General features: G+C 40.6%; 2 protein-coding genes across 3 annotated transcripts; one reads left to right on the forward strand and one right to left on the reverse strand.

The window, feature by feature from the left end:
- Positions 1-980: 980 nt before the first annotated feature.
- On the reverse strand, positions 981-14,741 carry rbm25b (RNA binding motif protein 25b). Its single transcript, XM_044376991.1, has 17 exons — positions 14,591-14,741; positions 13,996-14,096; positions 13,245-13,462; positions 12,796-12,853; positions 12,329-12,489; positions 11,970-12,155; positions 11,772-11,855; positions 8,760-9,073; positions 7,910-8,027; positions 7,404-7,493; positions 6,999-7,072; positions 6,509-6,659; positions 5,881-6,292; positions 4,280-4,575; positions 3,940-4,038; positions 3,790-3,837; positions 981-3,285 (listed from the first exon to the last, which is right to left on the reverse strand). The coding sequence occupies exons 2-17, from the start codon at positions 14,072-14,074 to the stop codon at positions 3,193-3,195; spliced, it is 2,481 nt and encodes an 826-aa protein (XP_044232926.1). The 5' UTR covers positions 14,075-14,096; positions 14,591-14,741; the 3' UTR covers positions 981-3,192.
- Positions 14,742-17,191: 2,450 nt separating this feature from the next.
- Positions 17,192-23,621, forward strand: hsp90ab1 (heat shock protein 90, alpha (cytosolic), class B member 1). 2 transcript variants are annotated; one of them, XM_044376992.1, is made up of 12 exons: positions 17,192-17,320; positions 18,476-18,619; positions 18,803-19,009; positions 19,195-19,354; positions 19,520-19,653; positions 19,748-20,053; positions 20,173-20,338; positions 20,461-20,651; positions 21,412-21,559; positions 21,706-21,974; positions 22,637-22,970; positions 23,068-23,621. In XM_044376992.1, the coding sequence occupies exons 2-12, from the start codon at positions 18,476-18,478 to the stop codon at positions 23,184-23,186; spliced, it is 2,178 nt and encodes a 725-aa protein (XP_044232927.1). In that variant the 5' UTR covers positions 17,192-17,320; the 3' UTR covers positions 23,187-23,621. The 2 variants fall into 2 exon arrangements, with proteins under 2 accessions (XP_044232927.1, XP_044232928.1); XM_044376993.1 differs by lacking the exon at positions 23,068-23,621 and adding an exon at positions 22,087-22,115 and having other exon boundaries at positions 22,637-22,727.
- The last annotated feature ends 92 nt before the right edge of the window (positions 23,622-23,713 follow it).

Consider the following 23,713-nt stretch of genomic DNA (forward strand, 5'->3'; position numbering starts at 1 on the left):
GTTTAAAAGCTTTTTAATTTTGGTCTTTATGAAACCACTTGTGGAATTAGTGAGAGCTGATTACCTGGTGAAAGAGAGTCGTTGCACTTAAAGGATAGGTTTACAATTTTTCCTATTTAAGTATGTCCTTAAACAATAGTCAGGTGCACAAACAAACATTGGCTTTTTTTTGTAATCATTCCTCCTGTTCATACTGGCCATTAAGAGATAAGGTGCTTTCATTGTGAGTGATGGGGAACAAAGTCCACATCACTCCTTCTGTGCAAAAATGCATTTAAAAGTTTATTTGACACTAATATGAAGCTGCAGTTGTCCAAATTAATCAAATCAATATTTTTAAAGGTTAGTCTTTTTAGTGCCAAATTCCCTTTTTCCTTCCACTGTAGCTGAACAAGAAAACAAGTGTCCATCAAGACATAGAGGGAATGTTTTTTACTAAAAAGAATAACTGGAAGATATCAACTCTATTTGACTAACTCACACTGAATTTAAAAGTTTATCTGAAGCTCATATGAGGCTTCAGCAGTCTGAGTTAGTCATATCAAGTGGATATCTGCCACATTTAGTCTTTTTAGCATCAAATTCCCTCTTTGTGTTTCCCTGCTGAGCTGCTGTGGAAGTATAGTAACAAAAAGAGGGACATTGGCACTAAAAAGACTAACGTTGAAAGATGTCTACATGATTTGACTCATTTGGACAACTGAAGCCTCATATTAGCTTCAGATAAACTTTTGAATACATTTTTGCACAGAAAGAGGCTTGTGGATATTTGGGCTCCTGACTGTTGTTTTAAGGCACATTTTAAAAACTGTGAACCAGTCCTTTAAGTTTTTTGTAAGCCAACATGAACTGAAGTCATTTCCAACCTTTTCAGAACAGTGATTCATTGTCAAATTCTCACATTAGTCAACCCAGATTATGACTGCAATTAAATTAATAACAATGAATTGTGAGGAAATCAAATACTGGTTCACAAAGACTTATAAAAATCAATTTTATTCAAATGTTTCACCATTACAAAACAAATGGAGAGCATCTTCACAACTGCAAATCATTTTTTTCCTGTTCTTAGCTCATTTTCCTCTATAGTGGTTATGACGTGTGTGCTTTTTATAGCTGCAGGGATGTCGCCACCCGAGATATTCTGTGGGTCTTGTCAGTAGACACATTTCAAATGACCACAAGGTGCTTTTTGAGATGGTCTGAGGACGAGAACATGCCAACATGTTTATCAGGAATGTGATAAGAAAAAAATCAAGAGAATCTGTTCACTTGACAGAAATAAATCGGAGTATATAAATAAACCCTGAATAAGTAACTGTAAAAATATCACATCCTTGTTGTAGTTATGCATACTCTAAAATCTGTGTCCAATTAACCCACATTCAACTGCAAGCCAGAGTTCACACCTTAAAGGGTAATTCCAGTATTTTTCACCTTGGACTCTATTTTCCCATCATTTAGGGTCTAAGTGACTAATGGGGACCAAAATTTCTGGAATTGGTCCAGTATTGAGTGAGATTACTTCAGCCAGCAGCTGTGAAACGGGCTACAATGTAATTCTTGGGGGCAAATGTGCCCATCAAAGTGCGTCCACTAAAAGTGCTAGTTTGCCACTGACAGCTCAGATTGTTATTTTAAGTGTCCGACAATGGAAGTAAACACAGAAACTAGCCGCCTGTAGCTACATTATGGCTAACTGTACAGGGAATTACATCGGGTTGCTGGTTAACCGAACCACCCACATATTCATCAGCACGTGCCGGTTTGTTTACATGTCTGAGGCTGACGTTCACTGCAGTTGGACTGTAAGAAAACTTAAAAAACTAAGTGCAATGACAGATTATCCTGTTGATTACTATAAGGACGATTGTGAGTCATTTCACTTTGACTGGCCAACTGTATTTATTTGAGCCGGAGTTCACAGATAAAACAAATGAAAGGGGAAAAACAAAGAATGGAGGCAGAAGGCAACAGGAGCGTCGGGAAAGACAACGTACAGTCACTGCCCTCCTGATGAGTGAAGAGAAAAACTTTGTCTGCAGTCAGACCTGTTGCTGCCAGACTCAGATAACCTACAAGTGTCTGCGGATGAGAGGAATCCCAGCTGTGTAAATACTACAAATGGATTTACAGCATTTATCAACATTGTCATCCTAGAGACTGTTTTATCTCCACAAAAGCAAGAAAAGAGCGAGGCCGGCTGGATCAAACGCTCAGCTCCACACGGTAAGAAAAATGTGATTTCAACACATAACTGTGTGAAGAATTACAGTATGTAAATCTCTATCATCCAGCGGTAATCCATGGAAACTGCACAGTGTGAATCTGGTTGTTTTATCCTTGCATTTTGGAAACTTGCAGACATGAACCATTTTATTTCATCTAATAAGTTACTACTTCTCCAGCATGAACAGACGCTGAGCTATCACAGCCTCATAAACGTAAACAAGCCGACGTGCAAACTGCCCTTGATGTAGTTCCCTATACATTCAGCCATAATGCTGCTACAGGCGGCTAATTCCTGTTAACTTTGGTTGTCAGACATTTATAACAATCTGAGCCTGTCAGTAGCAAACACTAGCACTTTTAGTGGACATACTTTGACGGCCGCAATTGCCCCCAAGGATCACATTGCAGCCTATTTTCACAGCTGCCGGCTGAAGTGATCTCGCTCAATACTGGTCCAACTCCAAAAATGTTTGTCCTCGTTAGTCATTTGGACACAAAATGATTGGAAAATAAGAGTCCAGGTTCAAAAATATCAGAATTACTCTTTAAAGACTTCAAAGAAATATTCATGAAACTAGTAAACCGACTTCACACAAAAAAATGTGTTTGCATGTACACAAGTAAAAGTAGAGGACAAAAAGACCGTATCTTGTAACACAACAATGGTCCTGGGTGTCTGTCAGCAGTGTCCCCTCAGAATTATTTCATCATAGTCAAATAACGACGTGCTGTATATACACAAAAGCACACAGACACAGTCAGCACCTGCAACAGAGAGGGGGAGGTGAATGTGGCCTGAGTATGTTGAGAAAACTGAAATGACCTGAACGACTGGTGAAAATGGAAAAATGAGCAGTTACAAGTTGTTTTGTTTTGGGTGACATAATTGCGCTACACTATTGTACACGATATGGAAAAAAAAAAAAAAACTGTTGATCTTCATTTTAGTGGTTGTTTTGCTTATTTCACCAGTCCAATCTTCTTGGCCTCAGTTTCATAAATGAGCAACCTCCACATCTTCACTATAAAGACTTCAGCTTCTTCATCGAGAACCTGAGCAGGAGACAAAAAGGAAAGTTTCATGAGTTAAACACCAGGAAGATATTTGAGGAGAGAAACAAAATGTCCAAATGTCTGGACTCCCTGCAACTGCAGACTTCCTGGGTGCATTCCTAGAAGTCTTAAGTGCTTAAGGCTGTCCAAATCCACAATTCATCAAGTTCACCAGGGACTTAACCAGGCGTCGTTTGGAAGATAACTCAGTAATACAGATGTGACCATGTAAAATAAAGGAATATATAATAGAAGAGGACAGGGAAAAGTGTAGGCTATAGTTTACTTTTGAAGATTTTTGTCATTTTGATTTTTAAATTTATTGATGGAGGTTGGACATTGTAAACTCTCACATCCTACTAACGCTCACTTATCACAAAAATAAAATAGAGAACATCAATCTCAGAATAACATGTCTTCTGTCAACATAAATTAGCATAACGTTGAATTGTCGGCATAAAAAGAAAATATCAAGATGGCTTATTCATCCATTATATTACTCACCATAGCAACATCATCCAAAATACCCTGTGGTGTACCGTGAGCCATCACCTGGGAACACAAACACAAAAGCATGAGTATAAATTCAAGTTTTCAAATTCATAAATTCATGTTTTGCTGCAAGCAAATGTATGGACATGACGTGATCAATACCTTGGAGCAGACAAAGTCCACTAACGTTGGCTCTTCCTCTCCAATGTACTCAATGATCTTTTTATTGATCCAGGGCCGAACACGTCGTTCCATTAACGTCTGCAGGACAAGAGATACAAGTTTTGTTTTTAGCAGTGAATCACACTACCGTTTCTCAAGAACATCGAGACAGAAGTGAACTAATCACTACTGTCTTCTTCTGTAAGGAATAGTGTAAAGCTTGTGAATAAACTTCATATCAAACCATGTCGCCCTGCAACTACTCCCAAAGGCCAATTTTGGAAAAGACAATGTCAGCTTAAAAAACATTCAATTAAACATTTTTTCCTCCTCTCCTCACCGTGTCCACCATAGACCAGTCCAGCGGGTAGGAGAACAGATCAGGCTTCGCTGTGGGAATCTTCTCTATCAGGCTCTTGATGTGTTTGCGTTTCTCCTCACTGTTGGCTCCCTTCATGCCGGCGAGCCCGGCCCCGTCTACCCCCGGGCTCTTGTCGTCGTCGTAATCCAGGGGCACCAGCTTCCTCTTGCGCGGCTGTTCGTCGGCCTCCTCGTCATCAAACTTATCGAAGACGCTGTCCACAGGAAGCTTCTTCCTCTTGCCTGCGTTGGGTTGACTGGGGCTACCGGTGGCACCTGGAGAGGACAGGGAAGTTAACTCTGATTTATGGGGCTTGAATCACTCTGCCTGTACTTCATCTAACGTGATTGAATCCAACCACAACTGTCCTGATTCCTCTTTTCCATATGTGAATGTCAATTTTAATGAAAGAAAACTATCATGGGAGTAAACTGCCCTTGAATCCTTAAATTAATGATTCACCCTCAGATACAGTTAAAATCTCATGAGTCTTTAATATGTAACATGTTCCAGGAGCTTTGTGATTATCATTATTTAATTTTCATGTGCTCTTTCACTTTCACTCCTCTTCAATTAGTGATTTCCTATATTATCCAGACTAAACTTAAATATCCTTTGAGAATGAGGCTCTTTGTGCTCCAAACATACAGGTGGAGGCAGCAACTGTAACAAAAGATGCCTTGTGACTTTTTCCCAGTACATTTCCAGTATGTGTGGAAGGAGAAGAGAACTATGGTGTGTGTGTGTGTGGTGGGTGGTTGTTAAATGGCAAAAACCTATTTAAGAGGATGTTGTATTACACAAGCTGACAACAGATATGCAAAACAGCAAGCTGTGCATTCTGGTCCATGTAGGCTTCTGTCAGTGGAGGAATCTGTGTGTTTGCATCTTGTGGATTTCTCCCTCGTAGGGCTGTCACATTTTTGAAATATACATTATTGATCTGTAATGATCTGACCACATTCAGGATTTACAATATAGAAGTGCAACAAGCTGTGGTTTGTATTCCAGTTGGGGGAGCTAGTATAATACACTCTGATCTACTGTCGGACCAGTAAACTAGACTATTGCTGCTGTTTGTTGGTGAAAATGGAGGAAACTAGTGAGATGTGCTGAATGAAAATCATGACAAACCATCTGAGAAGTAATGTAAGGAAGCATTTTGGATTCTACATGATGGAAAAAAATCATAGGAGACAGTTTGTTGCCTTTAAAAACACAATTGTCCGCAGTAACATTACTGAAACATCTTTAGACTGCTTGTTGTCAAGTGAGGCAGCGGACGCAGTGAAACATAGTTTAGAATTAGGCTACATGGGTTGAATTAATTCTAGTTATCACTTGTTCAAACTTGATTTGAAGTGTGACGGCCCAAGTGTATTATTGCTGAAGATTAGAAAAAAAACCGGCAGCTTACAGATGACTGACAGTTATCATCATCATCATATCACTGCTGGAAGACTCGACCTTAAACTCTCCTCGTCAGCAAACTCCTCACATGAATAATACATTTAAAACAATGATTACAGGAGTTTTATGGTTCTTGGCTACTTGAGGACACGCTTCTCTCTCTGACCCACCCAGTTTGAGGCTGAGGCCGATCTTGGGCCGATGCTCCTCCTGTGGCAGCGCTTCAGGCGGCGAGTTCTCGTGGGGGATGATGATGCCGCATGGCGACTCGTCTCCGGGAGTGTCGGGGGACACGTTGCCGCTGGCCGACGACACCGACGGCGCCGCTGTGATGGGCCGCATTGTGGGCTTGAGGCATGGTTTTGCTTCTGGGTTATCATCGTCGTTGTCGTAATCTTCTTCCTCGCCCTCTTCCACCTCGTCGTCAGAGGGGGCGTGGCGGGAGCGGGATTCCGCTCTGTCCTGGTCCCCTCGCCGGTCCCGGTGGTCTCGTGAACTCCGGTGGTGCGCCCGTTCCTCCTCGGGTTCTGGCTCTTGGATGATGGGAGGCTGTCTCAGACGCTCCGCCTCTTCCTCCTCCATCTGGACCAATAAGAGGCAGATATGCAGAAGATTAGCACGCAGTCACAATGATACACAGACAATAAGGTCAATAGACAATGAAATCTGGACACCACTGATGCAGAGAGAATGAGATGCTAAAGTGACCTTCACAAAGACAACACACAGTGTGCTCACACATTACAAACAGATACTGGCAAACACACACACACCACATATTCTTCTAGGCAAACGTACCCTGCGTAGCTCTGCGTCTGGGTCTGGATGTCCCTCGTCTAACAGCCTCTGTCTGATCTCCTCCAGCTCCTCCTTCTCTCTCTTCCTGTCACGCTCGTCCGCCTCCATCTCCTTCTCTCGGTCTCTGAGACGCTTCTGCAGCGCACTGCCCCTAGAGGTCACATCAGAAATAACAGCCTTCAGAACAATGGCCTTAGCTGCAGTATTGCATCTGCTGTTACAAGTCAGATCTGGGTCACACAGCATCTGCTGCTGCATTTTGCTTCGTTTTTTTACACAATCAGGTGCCGCATGGTTGGGATGTATCACACAGAACAATGAAATGAGTGGCTAAAAAGGAGAAGATTTCACATGTTCACTGAAAATGTACAACTTCTCTGATGCTGAATTTATTAAAATATAAACATCTGTAAATTCAAGCTGTTAAGAAGCCTGTTTATTCCTCACTGAAAATCTACAGCGCTGTAGCATATTTATTTGTGCTGCTTACCTGTAGTATTTGGGGTCATCTCTGTCATCATCATAGTCTTCAAGAAACTCTTTCAGCCGTTTGCCCTCTTTTACCTGAAGACACAGTAATTTAATTCTTCAGGATGAAACATCTGTTTCTGCTCACAAATTACTGTCTAAATCTGTTCATATGAGTACATAAATGCCACATGAAAGTCTCCTTCATGACATCACAGTAACAGGAACATTTATTGGTGAAGTATCCCTCGAGGACAATTAAAGTCAAGTTGAAACTTGCAGCATAAATACACTCTGTAGTGGAATCACTGAGTTCGGTGGTTTTAAAAAAGGTAAACCCGAGTATACTCAATAATATGAACTTCAACTGTTCAAAGTCAAGTAGATCATCTCTATAAACACGAGTGGTCCATCAATATCCTCTCACCATTTCTCGTCGGCGCTCATCTTCCCTCTCAGCCTCTTTGGCATAATCCCGTGCTTTCTTCCTCTCCCTGAGCTCCCAGTTTTTTAGGCGCTGTAATCGAAATAGTTTAAGGTCAGAGACTGTATCTCATGACACCAAGATAAGACAGTTAAATACACATGATGATATTTCTATAGAAATGAATAAAAAAAAGACCCAGGAAAGTGATACTTGAAGATTTCAAGGTTGGTCTATTTTGAACATCTCTTACTGAACAAACTCCAACCACTGCTGAAGGCCACAAGATGTCAGTCTTGTGTAAAAATTAATCCCTGATTCAATGTATTTCTTTCTGCTACCCTCCTCTTTTTGGGGTTTACATTTACATTTTTAACCCAATAAATGTTATTCTCAACATTTAGAAATTTAGAATCTGGAAAACTGATCCTTCAAACACTGAACCTGAGACGGTGCAATTACACAGCAGTCTCTAACCCTGCAGGTAACCTTCCTGGTGTCTTTCCTACCTCCTGATAGGCTGCTTCTTTGTCTCTGAGTTTCCTCTCTAGCTTCCTGCGTTCATATGCCTCCTCTTCATCCTCTTGGTCTCGTTTCTTTTCTCTGTCACGATCTCGACTCATCTCCCTGCAAAAAAGGGGTAGGAATACATCACATATGTTAATCTGATTTGGAACAAATATACAATACAAGCTAAGTTTTAAGTCATGCTCACAAAACATAGTGAGAGATTGTCAAGATTGTCAATCAAGTCTGGTGTGTGTTAACCTGACAAGCCAGATGGTTTGTTACACAGAACCATCTGATAAGTCGTCCTTGGAAACTGTTTGGAAAAGGGCAGGCACTTTCAAAAAATTCTTGGCAGGTGATTGGATGAATCACCGTCTTATCTTGCAAGGCAGCTGGATTCACAAGATCACGAGAATCCTCATTGGACGCTGATTGGTCTGAACCACTGGTGGTTCAGACACAAGCACATAACTTGAAGCCTGATAAGATGGATAGGTCTGTATTTCTCTGTACCTCTGCAAGGTAAGGTCTGTACATGCTCACATATTCCTGAGAGAAAGTTCAATCAGGCAAAATAAATGGAAACCTCTTTGTAGGTGTGTTGAGGCTTTAATCACCAGAGAGAGTTTTTACCCAACATAACATGTTGGGTAAAATTAAGTTGGTTCTTGATTCTGCATCAGGTTTTGATTTATTTACAACCTTAAAGAAAGCAAGTGATTGAAGTTCTTTCCTTTGAAAATCAATGTGTGGTAACATGAAACTGTTTATCTCACAGCTCTAATGTGTTGCTTTTTGTTGTTTTCTTTTAAACCTGTGACATCATATTCCCCCCCCAACTCCCCTCACCTGGATCGGCTGCGCTCAGCGCTCCTGTCGCGGCTTCTGTCCCTATCCCAGTCTCTGTCTCGATCTCTCTCTCTGGTCCTGCGGTCACGGTCGCGGTCGCGGTCACGGTCACGATCGCGGTCGCGATCGCGGTCTTTGTCTCGGTCTCTCTCCCGCTCTCGCTCCCTTTCCCTCTCCCGTTCCCTCTCACGCTCCTTCTCCCTCTCGCGGTCCCGCCGCTCTCTTTCCCGCTCTCGCTCTTTTTCCCGCTCCCTCCTTTCCCGCTCAAACTCCAGCCGCTCTTTCTCCCGCTTGTCCTTCTCCTCTTCCAGTTTCTGCAGAGCAAAACACAGACAGGTTCAGCCGATGCCACACGTGGTCGAGGAGCAAAGTGAGTCTTTGCAGTCAATTTGCTACTGTGCACAGATCAAGTGGTTTCCAGATTTTTGAGGATAGACTGCGAGTTTTCTTAAAGTAACATGCCTTTTGCTAGTCAATGCAAAGCTTGTAAGAGACGCTAAAATCCTAAAGCTCAAACTGGGAAGACCTGGAACGATCAAAAGGCTCTCCCTCACAGAGAGACAGCTTCATCATTGATCTGTTTTTTGAAGTCACACTTGCAGTATAAGCTACAGTTTAGCGAGAAAGTAACTGGAAACCACTTTAATGGTCAAAAAGATCTGTGGAGCATGTTCAACTTGAGGCATTCATAACGAGAAAAAGGCGCTGCAAAAGACAATGCTTTTTCTCTCCTTAAGAGTCCTCCTCTCAGTACAAGGAAAACAAAAACAGAAAACAGGCGTCAGTCTTTTGTTGAACTAGTTGTTTGTGACTTACAGGTGTTGAACTATGGACTCAGCCCTTCGCTGCCCCTACAAGCCTTTTAAGTTAGGCCTGGGAGGAAAGCAGGTCACACGGTATACAAGGGAAAAACGTTATGGGATTCTGTCTTGCTTAAGCATCATCATAATCATTATCATCATCATCAAAAAACAACCTTTACTTCAATGAGTATAATGGCATTCGGTAAAGTGCTAAAACAAGAAATGAACATAATGAACATCAGTTACATTTCTGCACAGATAAATGAAATTGTAGAAGCGGTCTTACCCCTGCAGAAGTCTTCAGCAGTTCTTCACGACTCATTACTCAGACACACGCACCACAACTCTGCCTTTATGGGCATTACACACAAGGCTTTGAGTGCAATTTGGCAACATTTATAGTTAAACAGCATCTGACTAAGAATGAGAGCACTGAATACAGTGAAATAAAACACAGCTCAATCCTATTTAGAAGCCCTTGTGCTCTTACACAGAGCAATGAAAACTAAGTTAAAACTGTCAAATTTACTCTAATGAATGTAAATCACGTTAAACTTGTGTACAATTTCTACACAATCATACGCTGCTACGAGCCGTCAGCTGATCTTCAGCCTGAAACAAAGGCTACGACCTACAAGCCTTGGGTGTAATGCCATTCAAGAAGGAAACTTGTGACATGAGAAAGAAGAGATGTTAGAAATTCTGCCTATGGTTAATTATTATTACTTGTTACTTCGGTGCCTTGAATGAAGAACCATTCTGTTTTATTGATTTCATGTCAGGTGTAAAATTTAGCTTTTTTTTTTAAATTTATGTTTATTTCACTTACCTCTGTACAATATCTGCCAGGGCTTGTTAAACAAATACCGACTGCACTGATCTGAGCAGAACATTATCTGTTCCTATTTCTCTCAAATAGACCAAATTTTTATTCATTTTCTGTTGTAGTTTTGTGTTTGGTTGGATTTTTTTACAGCATTTATTCTAGTAGAATTGTTGTTATAATAGTAATACTTCAAAAAAAACCCAAAACAGACTTGGAAAAGGAAAAAAACACTGGCATTGCACTTCTAAATTTTTTTTGTTGTAAAAAAATAAATAACATACACTTCTTTTCTTTCTAGTTTTTGGATAAGTCTTTGAACTGGTTGCAGGGCTTGATTTTGACAATTTCCCCGCTGTGTGCTGGAGAAGATAAGTTTCATTGTGTGTGGTCTTTAAATATATGTATAGACTCACTAAACTATCTTATTAAAAGGGGGAAAAATGAGGCAGAGAGAGTTTGAGAGATGAGAAGAGAGAACTCACAACAAGACATACAGAGAGCACGTACCTTGTCAGTCTTCAGATCAGTGTGCTGCTGTGGAGTGGGCGCCCCCCCGCATTAGCATAATAAAGGCTACAGCCAAAATTACTGCAGTGGTTATTGACAATAGTCTCTGTGCTTCAACATGAACACCATTAAGACAGACCATCATTTACGGAGGACTCGCACAGGTTCACTGACTCTCCAGCTTTTCCGGCCACCATCAGTAACGTCACAAATTCGTGGATGGTAATGATGGGAAGGACGTTTGTAGTGTCGAATGGTTGGCTAGATAAAGATCATCGTAAGCCCGGCCCAACGTGCACCGAAGTGCAGCGCAGTTGCCCCTATGCAAGTCCTCAAGAGGGGGGCGCCCAGTATATGTATAAAGTAAATGAAGGCTGATACTTACATCCTATCCTCGCAACTTTTTCCAAAGCTCTGAGATTCATCTTGCTTTAGTCACCATATGATCACTATCATAATGGTGGGGTTTAATGAATAGATTAGCTTTTAAGTAACTTTACATTGTCTCCATGCATTTTTGTGTGATGAATGAAGAATGGATCTATAATGGTCACACCTAGATAGTTTCACTACAGTGGTCACAGGTGTCAAATCAGGCCTGAGAAAGGTGACAAAAATATTAGCTGTCCGCCTGTTTGTGGTGTTTGAACATTGAACATGAAACATTTCATATAATATGGGACGAATTAAGATGTTTGGTGGTGTGAATTTTAAGGACTGCCAATTTGTAGCTCAGTATGCATGTTATTGAGATCAAGAAAAGCTTGGTAAATGTGTCAACTACCGCTAAATGTGCAAGCTATAGGAGTGAACTATGTGAGCAGCTGCTGTCCAAAACCTGTAATGTCAATAAGGAGATCAAAGAAGCCACTTTACCTTGTGAGTGTCACGAAATTTACTAATCTCTCTGGAAATCAGGTCTCTCTTGTCTTCTTCTATATCAATAGTGTTTATGTCATCCTATGAAAAAAGGAAGGAAAAGTCAATCCTTAGGTTGTAAATACCACTTTCATATTGAAGTTCCAAGAAGAAGACGGTGCAAGGTGGAGAAGAATTGATAAAAGGTTGGTATACCTCTTCTTTTTTATCCTTTTTTCTCTTTCGCCGCTGGGAATCCTCATCTTGTGAAGGCGCGTTGAGCTCTGCAGCATATTCCCGCATTAAACCATCAATAGCACCTTTGATGATCTGATCCTTCTTCTTAGTATCCTCGTCGAGAACGTCTTCCTCGTCATCTCCTCCATCTTCAGCCTTCCCTTTCTGTAAACACAGAAAAGAAAATCTAAACTTAGCCATCAGTTTATCTAATCACTGCAATAAAAAAAAAAAAATTATTTGAATTTCTTAACAAATCTGAGAGCTGGACCTGGTGTTTGATCTATTCCCCAAGCAACAAATACAGGCACACTTAATTCCTGAAAACAGATTCATACCCCATTTGCTGTCCTCTTCTTAGCTTTCCACTCGTCGAGTTGTGCTTTTGTCTTGGCATCCACCTTCACCAGCAGATTCTTGTCTCCAATCTGCAGTTCATGAAGCAGCCGCAGGGCTCGCAATGTGGACTCTGGCTCCTTGTACTCACAAAACCCAAAAGCTGTCAACAGACAAACATGGAAATAAATATAAAATGCAAGTTTATAAATAGCCCTGTATAAATAAATACTTCTTTATTTCCTCTATTCACTTACTAGAAAACCTATTTGCCCCTGTAAAGCTTAGCAGAGGTCAGGCATGCAGCTTGACGGGCAGTAAAGGTGACAGTTGACAGTCACTAAATCAACGATTAGTTAATTGTAAACTATGTCCGGCTTTTCTTCTGTGGTAAAAATACAGTAATTTCTGTCTGATAAAAAGTGAAACAGCTGATCAGCCCTGGTAATCATAGATGGATTTGATTTACCTTGAAGCTTGCCAGAGGCTCCCTGGACTCTCTTCCAGCTCAGGACAATTCCACATTTCTGCATCAAGAGCAAAATGGAAAAGAGTTCAGGTCAAGTGGTAATGGATTTAATAAAATGCCACAGTGCAGAATTCACACAGTTTCAACAGGTTAGCTTCATTTTAGTCATCAAATTCCATGACTTACAAACAATTTATGGCATCATTGTATACAATTAGGATAACTGTTGTTTGCGTTATATTGCTAACAAGATCCATAAACATCTATTAGAAATCAAATGTGAGGGTGGTGGATTTGACTGCTTGAAAAAGGATTGTAGAATCAACTCTAATTTCAGAGACGCCATTTCCATATCCAGAAAACATGATCTTGAAAAAACATTCTCCAAAACTAAGTGATTTGTAGATCATATTTATACTATCATTGTAGAATCTTCCTCTGTCTCTTACCGCCAGCAGCTGTCTAATCAGCATGTCTGAAGCTTTCTCTGATATGTTCCCCACAAACACTGTGGTGGTGGGGCCACTGTTGTCATCGTTGTCTTTGGCTCGCACAGCAACAATGTCCTTCCTGGGGACTGCAGGCTTACTGAGCACCGGCAGAGAAGACACCATTACTGCAGGGGTGGGTGTCATGATGCCCATGTGAACTGGGATCATTGGAGTTCCTGCAACAGCCAAAGGAAATGTACATCAGCTAGAGCAAAGCAGTCTGCCGTTAAACTTTGCTTGAAAATAGATGGTTAACATGTATAGATTATTTGTTTGTTGTTGTTGTTTGTTTTTTCTCTTATCTTTGTTTTTTGGTGAAATATTGGATCATTTGAACATTTATTGAAATGAAACCATGTGAGAAGTTTAGAGGGAAAAATCATTATTTGGTGGAGCTGTTAACAACTCATAGACATCTGAAATGTGACCCCAACTACACAATACAAATAAGACGTCAAAAGCCAAAAAGGTTGGAAACAACTGGTTTCATCTTTAACAATGTGTTGTATTTTAAAAGCTTGTTATATTATCCATTGTGTCAAATCTTCATCTGAAGATACAATAATTCTCTCTGAAATGTAGTGAAGTGGAAGTATAAAGTAGCGTCAGATGGCAATACTCAAGTACTTAGTTACTTTCCACCACTGCTGTTAGTGAAGCAATATGTTCAACACTAAAATAATTAAAGCATATGTGTGTGTGTGCTTACCTGTGGGGAAGCCAGCAAACTGAGGGGGCATCCCAGGAGGGGGCAACAGCGGCCGGTTTAAGTGAGGGGGGAATGACATCCTGGGTCTAAGTCTGACCGACCTGGTGGAGGAACAGAAACACACATTAGCTGTCTTTTTTTTCATGATGTGATAAACTCACACTTTACTGAAGTGGTTCGTATAGTATAACTTTGATATGAGACTGGAACAAACGCAAGTATTGGCCACCTTTCTTTAAAGGACACTTGAAAACATCGCCATGATATCGATTTGTGACTTTTGCTAACCAGCTGTAATGCTAATTTAAGTTAGCTTAGCTTATTGTGGTAACGTTCACTGACTTATTGTCATAAAGTTGGTGTACTATTACTTTGTTGTACCGTATTACATGAGGTTGTCGCTAAATAACTTCACACCGATTACCGTTACCAAAAAAAACTACTATCTGGCTGGTTAGCTAAAGCTAGCATTAACCGCGCTACCGTACCCGGCACAGCTAAATTAAGCTAAGCTAATACTAGCTACAGCTGGAACTCGCTTTAGCGTACTAAATACGAGTTCAGAATAAATGGTTATGTATTCGTGTATACATACCCTGAATCAAATTAATAAAAACAGCTACCAGAAGATTATTAATAAGGAAAATCGGTCTAACGCTCCGAATGTTGGATTAGCACGCTGGCTAGTCACGTCACGGGCCTTCAAAAACAGTGACGCAAGCGCTTTACGTACCACATTATAGGAGCGCTTGTTTTATGTGTCGGGTACACAAAACAAGTGCGGAGCTAGAAAATATGTTAGAGCAACTACTACTGCTTCAGTATTATTGATAGTAATATGTCACTACTTCTAACAAAAAACATCAATTATAATAATAATATTAATTATAATAGAAATAATAAATTCGTATTGTAGTATGCTTTTAATAAATGATTCAAAAGAGTTCCTGCAAAAACGGTTTCAATATTAAGTTTCGGTTTTACTTTAGGAACCTTTAGAAGCAGGCGCCAGGAACAATCAGTTATTAAAGGACAGGTTCACAATTTTTCAAGTCTGTCTTAAAACAGTCAGGTACCCATATGAACACTGAAAGAGATTTTCCTCGCTGTAATCATTCCTCTTGTTCATACTGGTTATTAAAAGATCCCCTTCAAATGTGCTTTCAGTGTAAGTGATGGAGGGTAAATTCTCAAAATAGTTGATTTTCTTCCGATCAGCTAATAGATTAGTCGACTAACCACCACAGTCCTAGACATGTTAAACAAAAACTCTGGACTTTTTCAATAAGTCACTGTCAGTAGACTTAAATGTCACTTAATCACATTATCATTAAATGCCTTCCAGCATACACTCAGCTTTCAGTTTATTAGGCTCACTTATCTAAAACTAATACAGTCTAATACAACACAAATCCCATCTTAATGAAGGTAACAATGTTCAGTTTCTGTTGATTCATATTTATGATAATTTTAGGAAGTTTTAACTTGTGGTGTTGTTAAAGAACAGGTTCACAATAGTTCAAGCGTGTCTTAGAACAACAGGCAGGTGTCCATATGAACAGTGAAACAGGTTTTCCTCACTGTAATCATTCCTCCTGTTCATACTGGATATTAAAAGATCTCCTTCAAATGTGCCAAAATCCACAGTGTGTCCACACAGTCATTTTGTGCAAAAATGCATTTAAAAGTTTATCTGAAGCTTATATGAGGCTTCAGCAGTCTGAGTTAGTCATATCAAGTGGATATCTGCCACATTTACAGTCTTTTTAGCATCAAATTCCCTCTTTGTGTTTCCCTGTTGAGCTGTGGTGGAAGCATAGTTACAAAAAGAGGAACGTTGGCACTAAAAAGACTGTAATGTTGAAAGATATCTACTTGATTTGACTCATTTTGCTTCATATTAGCTTCAGGTAAACTTTGTAATCAATTTTGCACAGAAGGAGGCTTGTGGATTTTGTTCCCCATCACTTACATTGTGCGTGCATTAGGAAGAGATCTTCTAATGGTCAGTATGAACAGGAGGAATGATTACAGCAAGAAAAAACTATTTCAATGTTCATTTGGGCTCTTGACTGTTGTTTTCAGACAGACTTGAAAAATGTGAACCTGTCCTTTAACACCGTTTTTGGTAAATAGAGTCAGCCCCCACACATTTACTCTGTGTGGAGGCCCCAGGGCCACCAGTAACCTCCTGTACTTTCAAATGCAAATGTTCTGTAACTGTTTTATTACCCCTGATAACGGAGATCCTTATATATATGTGAGGCATTTTATGCAGGTATAATCAGCCCACATAGCGCTATTAAGTATTTATTATAATATAATATAATATAATATAATATAATATAATATAATATAATATAATATAATATAATATAATATAATATAATATAATATAATATAATATAATATGAATTTAAGAGGTTGGTTACCATGGTGATTTTGTTGTAGTAGCTCGCTGTGACAGCAGCTGTGCCGCGAGGTCTGCATCTGACACGGGTGTGACGTCACTTTAGGCGGGTTTTTTTTCACAGAAAGTGCTAGAAGAAACGAAGCGCACCCTCCTAGTTTAAAATATCCATCCATCAGACTAAAAAGATCCATACTTTTTTGCTAATTTACCATGCGATAAACGCTGTATTTGTGCTTTAGATTCGAGTATATTTTTTAAGTTGGTGCAGAAATTTCTGTCCCGATAGTATACGGCGACAGTTATGCAGCCTAGTCCGGTCAACAAAAAAGGTCTCTGAATAAAACTATCCTTGTGCTGTAAACTGCCACAAGGTGGTAGCAATGATGCGCTGGCCACAGGGATTGACTTCACTAATATTGCAGTATTTTCCAAGGTACAAAGTGTACCACCTGCTGCATTGGTGCATTGATGTTTTGAAGAGCCTTGGCGAATCACTTTTGTCGTGTAAACTATGCATAAAACACATTTAGAGTTGATTTCTTATCATCTTCAAATCACCTTGCACTGATATTAACATTATTGCTATCCACAAGTCCTTCAAGCTTATCCAATTGCCTGTTTATATCAATAATCATAATTATTTACTACCTCTTTATGCACTACTATGACTTTGATTTTAAGCCAGTATATTGAATGTGTTGTTTTCTTAAATAAAATAAGCTGTTTTACCCACAGACTAGTTTTAGTGGTGGATGGTGCAACGCGGATGGATACACCTGCACACTGAAACGCATGTGTATAAAGATTCCGGTCTATTAAGAGGAAGTCCCTTTCCATTTCCCTGCGTCAGAGAGCAGAGGGGACACATATCTGGTTGCATTTTATTCAAGATAAGTCAACGGAATAAACAAGGTATGTACACAAATAATTTGTCTACTCATATTACACCTTATGGTCTGTTAATATCTTTTGAGTTTTTGCTAAGCCATCACAGAACTAGTCCATGGATGTGTCCACGATGAGAGCTCATCATGAGTCACGACGATAACCTTAGCATCAGTGCAGTATGCTGAGTGAAAACTGGTACAATAATGGCTTCGTTGGTCTATTCGGTCTATGTGTTACATAATAATTAATCCTTTTAGACGGTAAGATTTCGGTGTTTTGGCAGCCTGTGTGTGGTGCTGAGCGGGGTAACAGAATGCGGCATTGCAGAGCTGTTAGGCCGGGCTCGGGTTGCACAAAGGCAGGTGTGGTGAAGATGACAACGCTGTTTATTTGGCTAAACGTAACGTTACCGTTGACGAATGGTACGAATGACACAACTTTACTCACGTTATAAACTCAAAATGTGCCATTTCCCCCTTTTTATTATATAAATAATCTTCACCAAAAGGTATCGAGCCAACGTTTGATAAACGCTAACCGTGATTTCTGTTGCCAGTAACGTTAGCCCTTTAACGGTCACTCAGCCGTTACGTAACTAACGTTAGTGTTAATATCAAACAAGACAAGCCGTGATTCGATTTATTGGAAAATGACAGGTCATTGTTTTGGCTTTATCTTTTGCCTATTTATTTATATTAACGTTATGTTTGTCGCCGCCTTCATTAATCAATCTTTTAACGATTAGACTTGATGCGTTTTAATCACGAGTTTTCGTATGATAGCGCGTTTTCTAGCTGTTATTTTTGTCAGTTGCCGTCCCTCAGCACGTGTTTGCGGAGGCCATTGTCTGTCTGTATTGTCGGTCCGACGCCATGTTGGTGAACGGCTACTTCCGCCGATCTGTAGTAACACGATGGCAGCTGTCCATTATTGAAACCAGCTTGAGGACGTGATCAAATTATATTATTGTTTATTGACTAACGAAACCGATAGGATTAGAGGTTTAGAGTAGAGTGCAACACGTTCTAACAAGTAGCCATTTTAGCCTCTCAAATGATATGGTAACCTTTCTAATAAGAGTCAGCTTGTTTATTATTACTTAGACATATGTAGTTTACATTTTAGTATAATTTAAATCAGTACTGTTCACTGAAACATTAATGATTTCCTTCTGTGCAGATGCCTGAAGAAATGCACCAAGAGGAGGAGGCTGAGACCTTTGCCTTCCAGGCAGAGATCGCTCAGCTGATGTCCCTGATTATCAACACCTTCTATTCCAACAAGGAGATCTTCCTCAGGGAGTTGATCTCCAATGCCTCTGATGTAAGTCTGCAAGATCCCCTTGTTGTAGTTCTCATTCTACACCATACTTAAGCAGGTTTTCAAGTGCTTATGGTATGGCAAAGCATTTAATGATATGTAAAGGACTTATTGATTCTAAATTTTCTCAGAATCCATCACTTGTTTTTGAATATGGTGTTAATGAATGATACTTAATGTTTACAGGCGCTGGACAAAATCCGCTATGAAAGCCTGACTGAGCCCACCAAGCTGGACAGTGGCAAAGACCTGAAAATTGAAATCATTCCTAACAAAGATGACCGCACCCTGACCCTCATCGACACTGGAATTGGCATGACCAAAGCCGACCTGATCAACAACCTGGGTACCATCGCCAAGTCTGGCACCAAGGCCTTCATGGAGGCCTTACAGGTACTACAGTTGTGCATGATCTAGTGTGGAAAATGATGGCATGCATTATATTACAAGGAAAGGTTGCATGTATCAGACTGTTTCAGTCTTGGGTAGATAAAATAGATATGCTATCAGAATTATAAAATCAAAACTTTTTTACTTTGAATACTTGTATTGAAGTTATAATTGTGTGTTCCCTCTAGGCTGGAGCTGACATCTCCATGATCGGTCAGTTTGGTGTGGGTTTCTACTCTGCCTACCTGGTTGCTGAGAAGGTGGTTGTCATCACCAAACACAATGATGATGAGCAGTACGCCTGGGAGTCCTCTGCTGGTGGCTCCTTCACAGTCAAGGTCGACAGCGGTAAGTGTCTTTTGTATCATTATAATAAAGCAGCTGAGATGGAGACATTTGATAACAGTGGTGCCGGTGAATACTGACGTTCCAGTCGCTGTTGCCTGCTTCATCCTCTAACGTGGCAGCTTGTTTGAACAAAATGTGCTCACTGTTGTGCAACTGTGTTCACAGGAGAGCCCATCGGCCGTGGAACAAAGATCATCCTGCACCTGAAGGAGGACCAGACCGAGTACATCGAGGAGAAGAGGGTCAAGGAGATCGTCAAGAAGCACTCTCAGTTCATTGGCTATCCCATCACCCTGTTTGTAAGTTTTGAATTCGACTCATTGGAATTCTTCACTCCATTTTTAGCTAATTAAAACTCAGTGAAGTTAAAATCAGGTCACTCTTGATGCGTAGGTGGAGAAGGAGCGTGACAAGGAGATCAGTGATGATGAGGCAGAGGAGGAAAAGGCAGAGAAGGATGAGAAAGAGGAGGCTGAGGACAAGCCAAAGATTGAAGATGTAGGCTCTGACGATGAGGAAGACTCCAAAGACAAGGACAAGAAGAAGAAAAAGAAGATCAAGGAGAAGTACATCGACCAGGAGGAGCTGAACAAGACCAAGCCCATCTGGACCAGGAACCCCGATGACATCACAAATGAGGAGTACGGAGAGTTCTACAAGAGTCTGACCAATGACTGGGAGGATCATCTGGCTGTCAAGGTATGGTGTGCAATGCAAAATACTTGGTTTTTTTTTTTTTTTTTTTTTTTAAATGTATGTTTTAGCCTGCAACCTGGATAAAACGGGCACAAGTAACATGTGAATTCTCCCCCTTACAGCACTTCTCAGTGGAGGGTCAGCTCGAGTTCCGGGCCTTGCTCTTTATTCCCCGTCGTGCACCTTTCGACCTCTTTGAGAACAAGAAGAAGAAGAACAACATCAAGCTGTACGTCAGGAGAGTCTTCATCATGGACAACTGTGAAGAGCTCATCCCAGAGTACCTGAGTGAGTACAGTTAATACAAAACAATGTAGTAGTTCTACACCACAGCTCTTCACTTTTAAAGTTACCCGTATAATTTCTTATAACAAAGCCTTAAATTAAATATTCATATTTTCCACCTCCAGACTTTGTTCGTGGTGTGGTGGACTCTGAGGACCTGCCCCTCAACATCTCCAGAGAAATGCTGCAGCAGAGCAAGATCCTGAAGGTCATTCGCAAGAACATCGTCAAGAAGTGTCTGGAGCTCTTTGCCGAACTGGCTGAGGACAAGGAAAACTACAAGAAGTTCTATGAAGGGTTCTCCAAGAACATCAAGGTAATTGAAAGAAATGTGCAATTTTGTTTTTTGTTTTTTTAAAAACATCCCTTTTTTTTTTTTTTTTAATGAAAGCTCCTCTTCCTTATTGCACTCCTTACGTCTTCAGTGCCTCTCCATGGATTCATAAGGTTTATTCTTTAATTTAGTAGTTGCTGTTCCCTCTAGCTTTCTAAGGCAGTTTAGTCATAGTTTTTAGTTATTAGCCAGACATTTTAAAATGCACTACATGGCTGAACAGTTCTATATTGTCAACAATCAGAATTAAGCTCATGTATTTACTACATGTACATCTAGTGTATACGACACTAGTTACAGTGCTTATATGCTGTAGACTAGTCACTCAGTGCTATAGTCACTTTAGTATTGCTGTATGATTTTTTTTTTTTTTTTTTTTTTTTTTTTTTTTTTTTTTTTTTTTCACCCGTATTGGAACAAAATGCTGGATAGTAGTTAAATATTGTTTATGGCCCCAGAGCTCACACAGTATCGGAATCATAAACGCTGTGTGTTGCCTCTGATTTTAAGTCAGGCAACATTGTTGAATTTTTATGGTATCAGGAGGAGGGTTATCTTGGGTTTAGCCTTGGAACTATGAATTATTCACTTGGAAGAGTTTGATTACATGCAATAGTAGAAGTTAAACTATTTAAAGAGTCAAGCCCAAAGTTAGCTGGGTAATTGATCTTGCACTGTGATGCAGGCTGCTGGTGTAGAGGGTGGTTTTGCTGAGTATGTAACCGTTCGTTATCGTCTGTAGCTGGGCATCCATGAGGACTCTCAAAACCGCAAGAAGCTGTCTGAGTTGCTGCGTTACCACAGCTCCCAGTCTGGAGATGAGACCACCTCCCTCACAGAGTACCTCACCCGCATGAAGGACAACCAGAAATCCATCTACTACATTACTGGTGAGATTTGTTGAGTTTGCTGCCACCCTAATTCCTTGAAACATTTAATTTTTTTTTTGAAAAATTTTCAATGCATGCATCAAAATGATTTAGTAACAAGCAAACTTGATCTGCCAGAATAACGCTAATCATTAACTTCTCTTTAGGTGAGAGCAAAGACCAGGTGGCCAACTCCGCCTTCGTCGAGCGTGTCCGCAAGCGTGGCTTCGAGGTCCTGTACATGACAGAGCCCATTGACGAGTACTGCGTCCAGCAGTTGAAGGAGTTTGATGGCAAGAGCCTGGTCTCTGTCACCAAGGAGGGCCTGGAGCTCCCAGAGGACGAGGAGGAGAAGAAAAAGATGGAGGAGGACAAGGCAAAGTTCGAGAACCTCTGCAAGCTCATGAAGGAGATCCTGGACAAGAAAGTGGAGAAGGTAAGTGATCCTAATGGTTATGATTCTCTGTTGACCTCAAACTTCCCTTCATACTCTAGGATTTACTCTTAAAAATCGCAACTGCAGTTGACAGTGTTTTGTTTGGTAACAGGTGCCTAGTTGGTCCTAACTTGTATTCTGGTGAGTTCATGCAGCCTTGAGGTGCCCTCTTAGGTCTCCTGTTTATCAAGTGTGCCCTGAATGAGTTCCTGTTTGCAAAATGTTTTTGACTAGTTCAGATTGTGTGGAGATTTTGCAAGTTAAGAATGTTGTTTTTTTTTTTTTTTTGTTTTGTTTTTTTTTTTTGAAAACCTAACTCATGATGAATGTCATTGTAATACTGTTCTAACAGATGCCTGGATTTCAACTTATACATTTGGTTTTACAGAATATGAAAAACCTGCAAACATAGCTAATGGCCCTACCTGTGTGTGCTACTATAAAAAAGGGTCTTCATAGGCTAGACATTAAAGGTGTGGTGGAATTGATAAACCTATGAGCCAATACATGGATTGGATGTGTGTGTGTGAGCATTATTCCTAACATGACTGTTTTGCATGCTTTATTAACTTGGAGTTACCCCCTCTTGAGTTTTAAAATGATCAACCTACTGTTCAAAAAACCATGCATGCTCAAAGTCCTCCATTTGACTTTTCTTCCAGGTGACAGTGTCCAACAGACTGGTGTCGTCGCCCTGCTGCATTGTGACAAGCACTTACGGCTGGACGGCCAACATGGAGAGGATCATGAAGGCCCAGGCACTCAGGGACAACTCCACCATGGGCTACATGATGGCCAAGAAGCACCTGGAGATCAACCCTGACCACCCTATCGTGGAAACCCTTAGGCAGAAGGCCGAAGCTGACAAAAACGACAAGGCTGTGAAGGACCTTGTCATCCTGCTGTTCGAGACCGCTCTGTTGTCCTCAGGCTTCTCCCTGGACGACCCACAGACCCACTCCAACCGCATCTACAGAATGATCAAACTCGGACTGGGTAAGGACATTAAAGTCAACATTGTAGATCAATATTGGTAGCTTTGGCATCCCTGTTACTTGTATCAATCCCTAACAAACTCCCCTTTGTTACTTAGGTATCGATGACGATGACGTCCCCACAGATGAGGCCACCTCTACATCCGTCCCAGATGAGATTCCTCCACTAGAAGGCGACGGTGAAGATGATGCTTCACGCATGGAGGAAGTCGATTAAACCAACCCCCAGATTTCTAACACTTTAGCCTCACTTTTCAATTGTTCATCCTTTAAAACTGCAGTAACTGCAAAACAAATAGTCATTCATGTTGTGTGGTGGACCAGTGTTGCTCTTGTGTCTAGAGCATTACTCTGCAAGACCCTTTTAAGAAAAGCAGTTTTGGTTTTTGCTGTATAAGTTCATGGTGGCAGCACATTTGTTTTAACGAGTACCCTGTTGCACTGAGTTTTAAATGTTGGAGTGGTAAATGTGTGAACATGGGAATGGTACATTCCATTATCAGATCAGGTCTGGTGAGGGTTTGGGTGGGTTCTGCTCATGTGCAACACTGCACGCTGCATGGAGAGAGGACTGTATGATTCCTTTGCCTGAGTCCAGGCTTGTCTGTATTCCAAGTCTTGTTTTGCAAAAAATTAAAGATGTAATACCTTACTTTTGTCTTTCTGTTGTATCTATGGCTTAATCACAGGAAGAACCTTTACTTAAAATAGATGTTTGCACATATCTCTATCAATTTTGCAAGA

Source organism: Thunnus albacares, chromosome 16 (genome assembly GCF_914725855.1).
Source record: "Thunnus albacares chromosome 16, fThuAlb1.1, whole genome shotgun sequence".
NCBI lineage: Eukaryota > Metazoa > Chordata > Actinopteri > Scombriformes > Scombridae > Thunnus > Thunnus albacares.

Excerpts from the sequence above, each read along its gene's own strand:
- rbm25b (XM_044376991.1), bottom strand. The coding sequence starts at position 14,074 with ATGTCATTCCCCCCTCACTTAAACCGGCCGCTGTTGCCCCCTCCTGGG. Across the intron at positions 12,854-13,244 it reads TGATTAGACAGCTGCTGGCG|AAATGTGGAATTGTCCTGAG; the intron begins GTAAGAGACAGA and ends CTCTTGATGCAG. Across the intron at positions 7,494-7,909 it reads AAGAAGCAGCCTATCAGGAG|CGCCTAAAAAACTGGGAGCT; the intron begins GTAGGAAAGACA and ends TTTCGATTACAG.
- hsp90ab1 (XM_044376992.1), top strand. The coding sequence starts at position 18,476 with ATGCCTGAAGAAATGCACCAAGAGGAGGAGGCTGAGACCTTTGCCTTC. Across the intron at positions 19,355-19,519 it reads CACAGTCAAGGTCGACAGCG|GAGAGCCCATCGGCCGTGGA; the intron begins GTAAGTGTCTTT and ends CTGTGTTCACAG. Across the intron at positions 21,560-21,705 it reads ATCCATCTACTACATTACTG|GTGAGAGCAAAGACCAGGTG; the intron begins GTGAGATTTGTT and ends ACTTCTCTTTAG.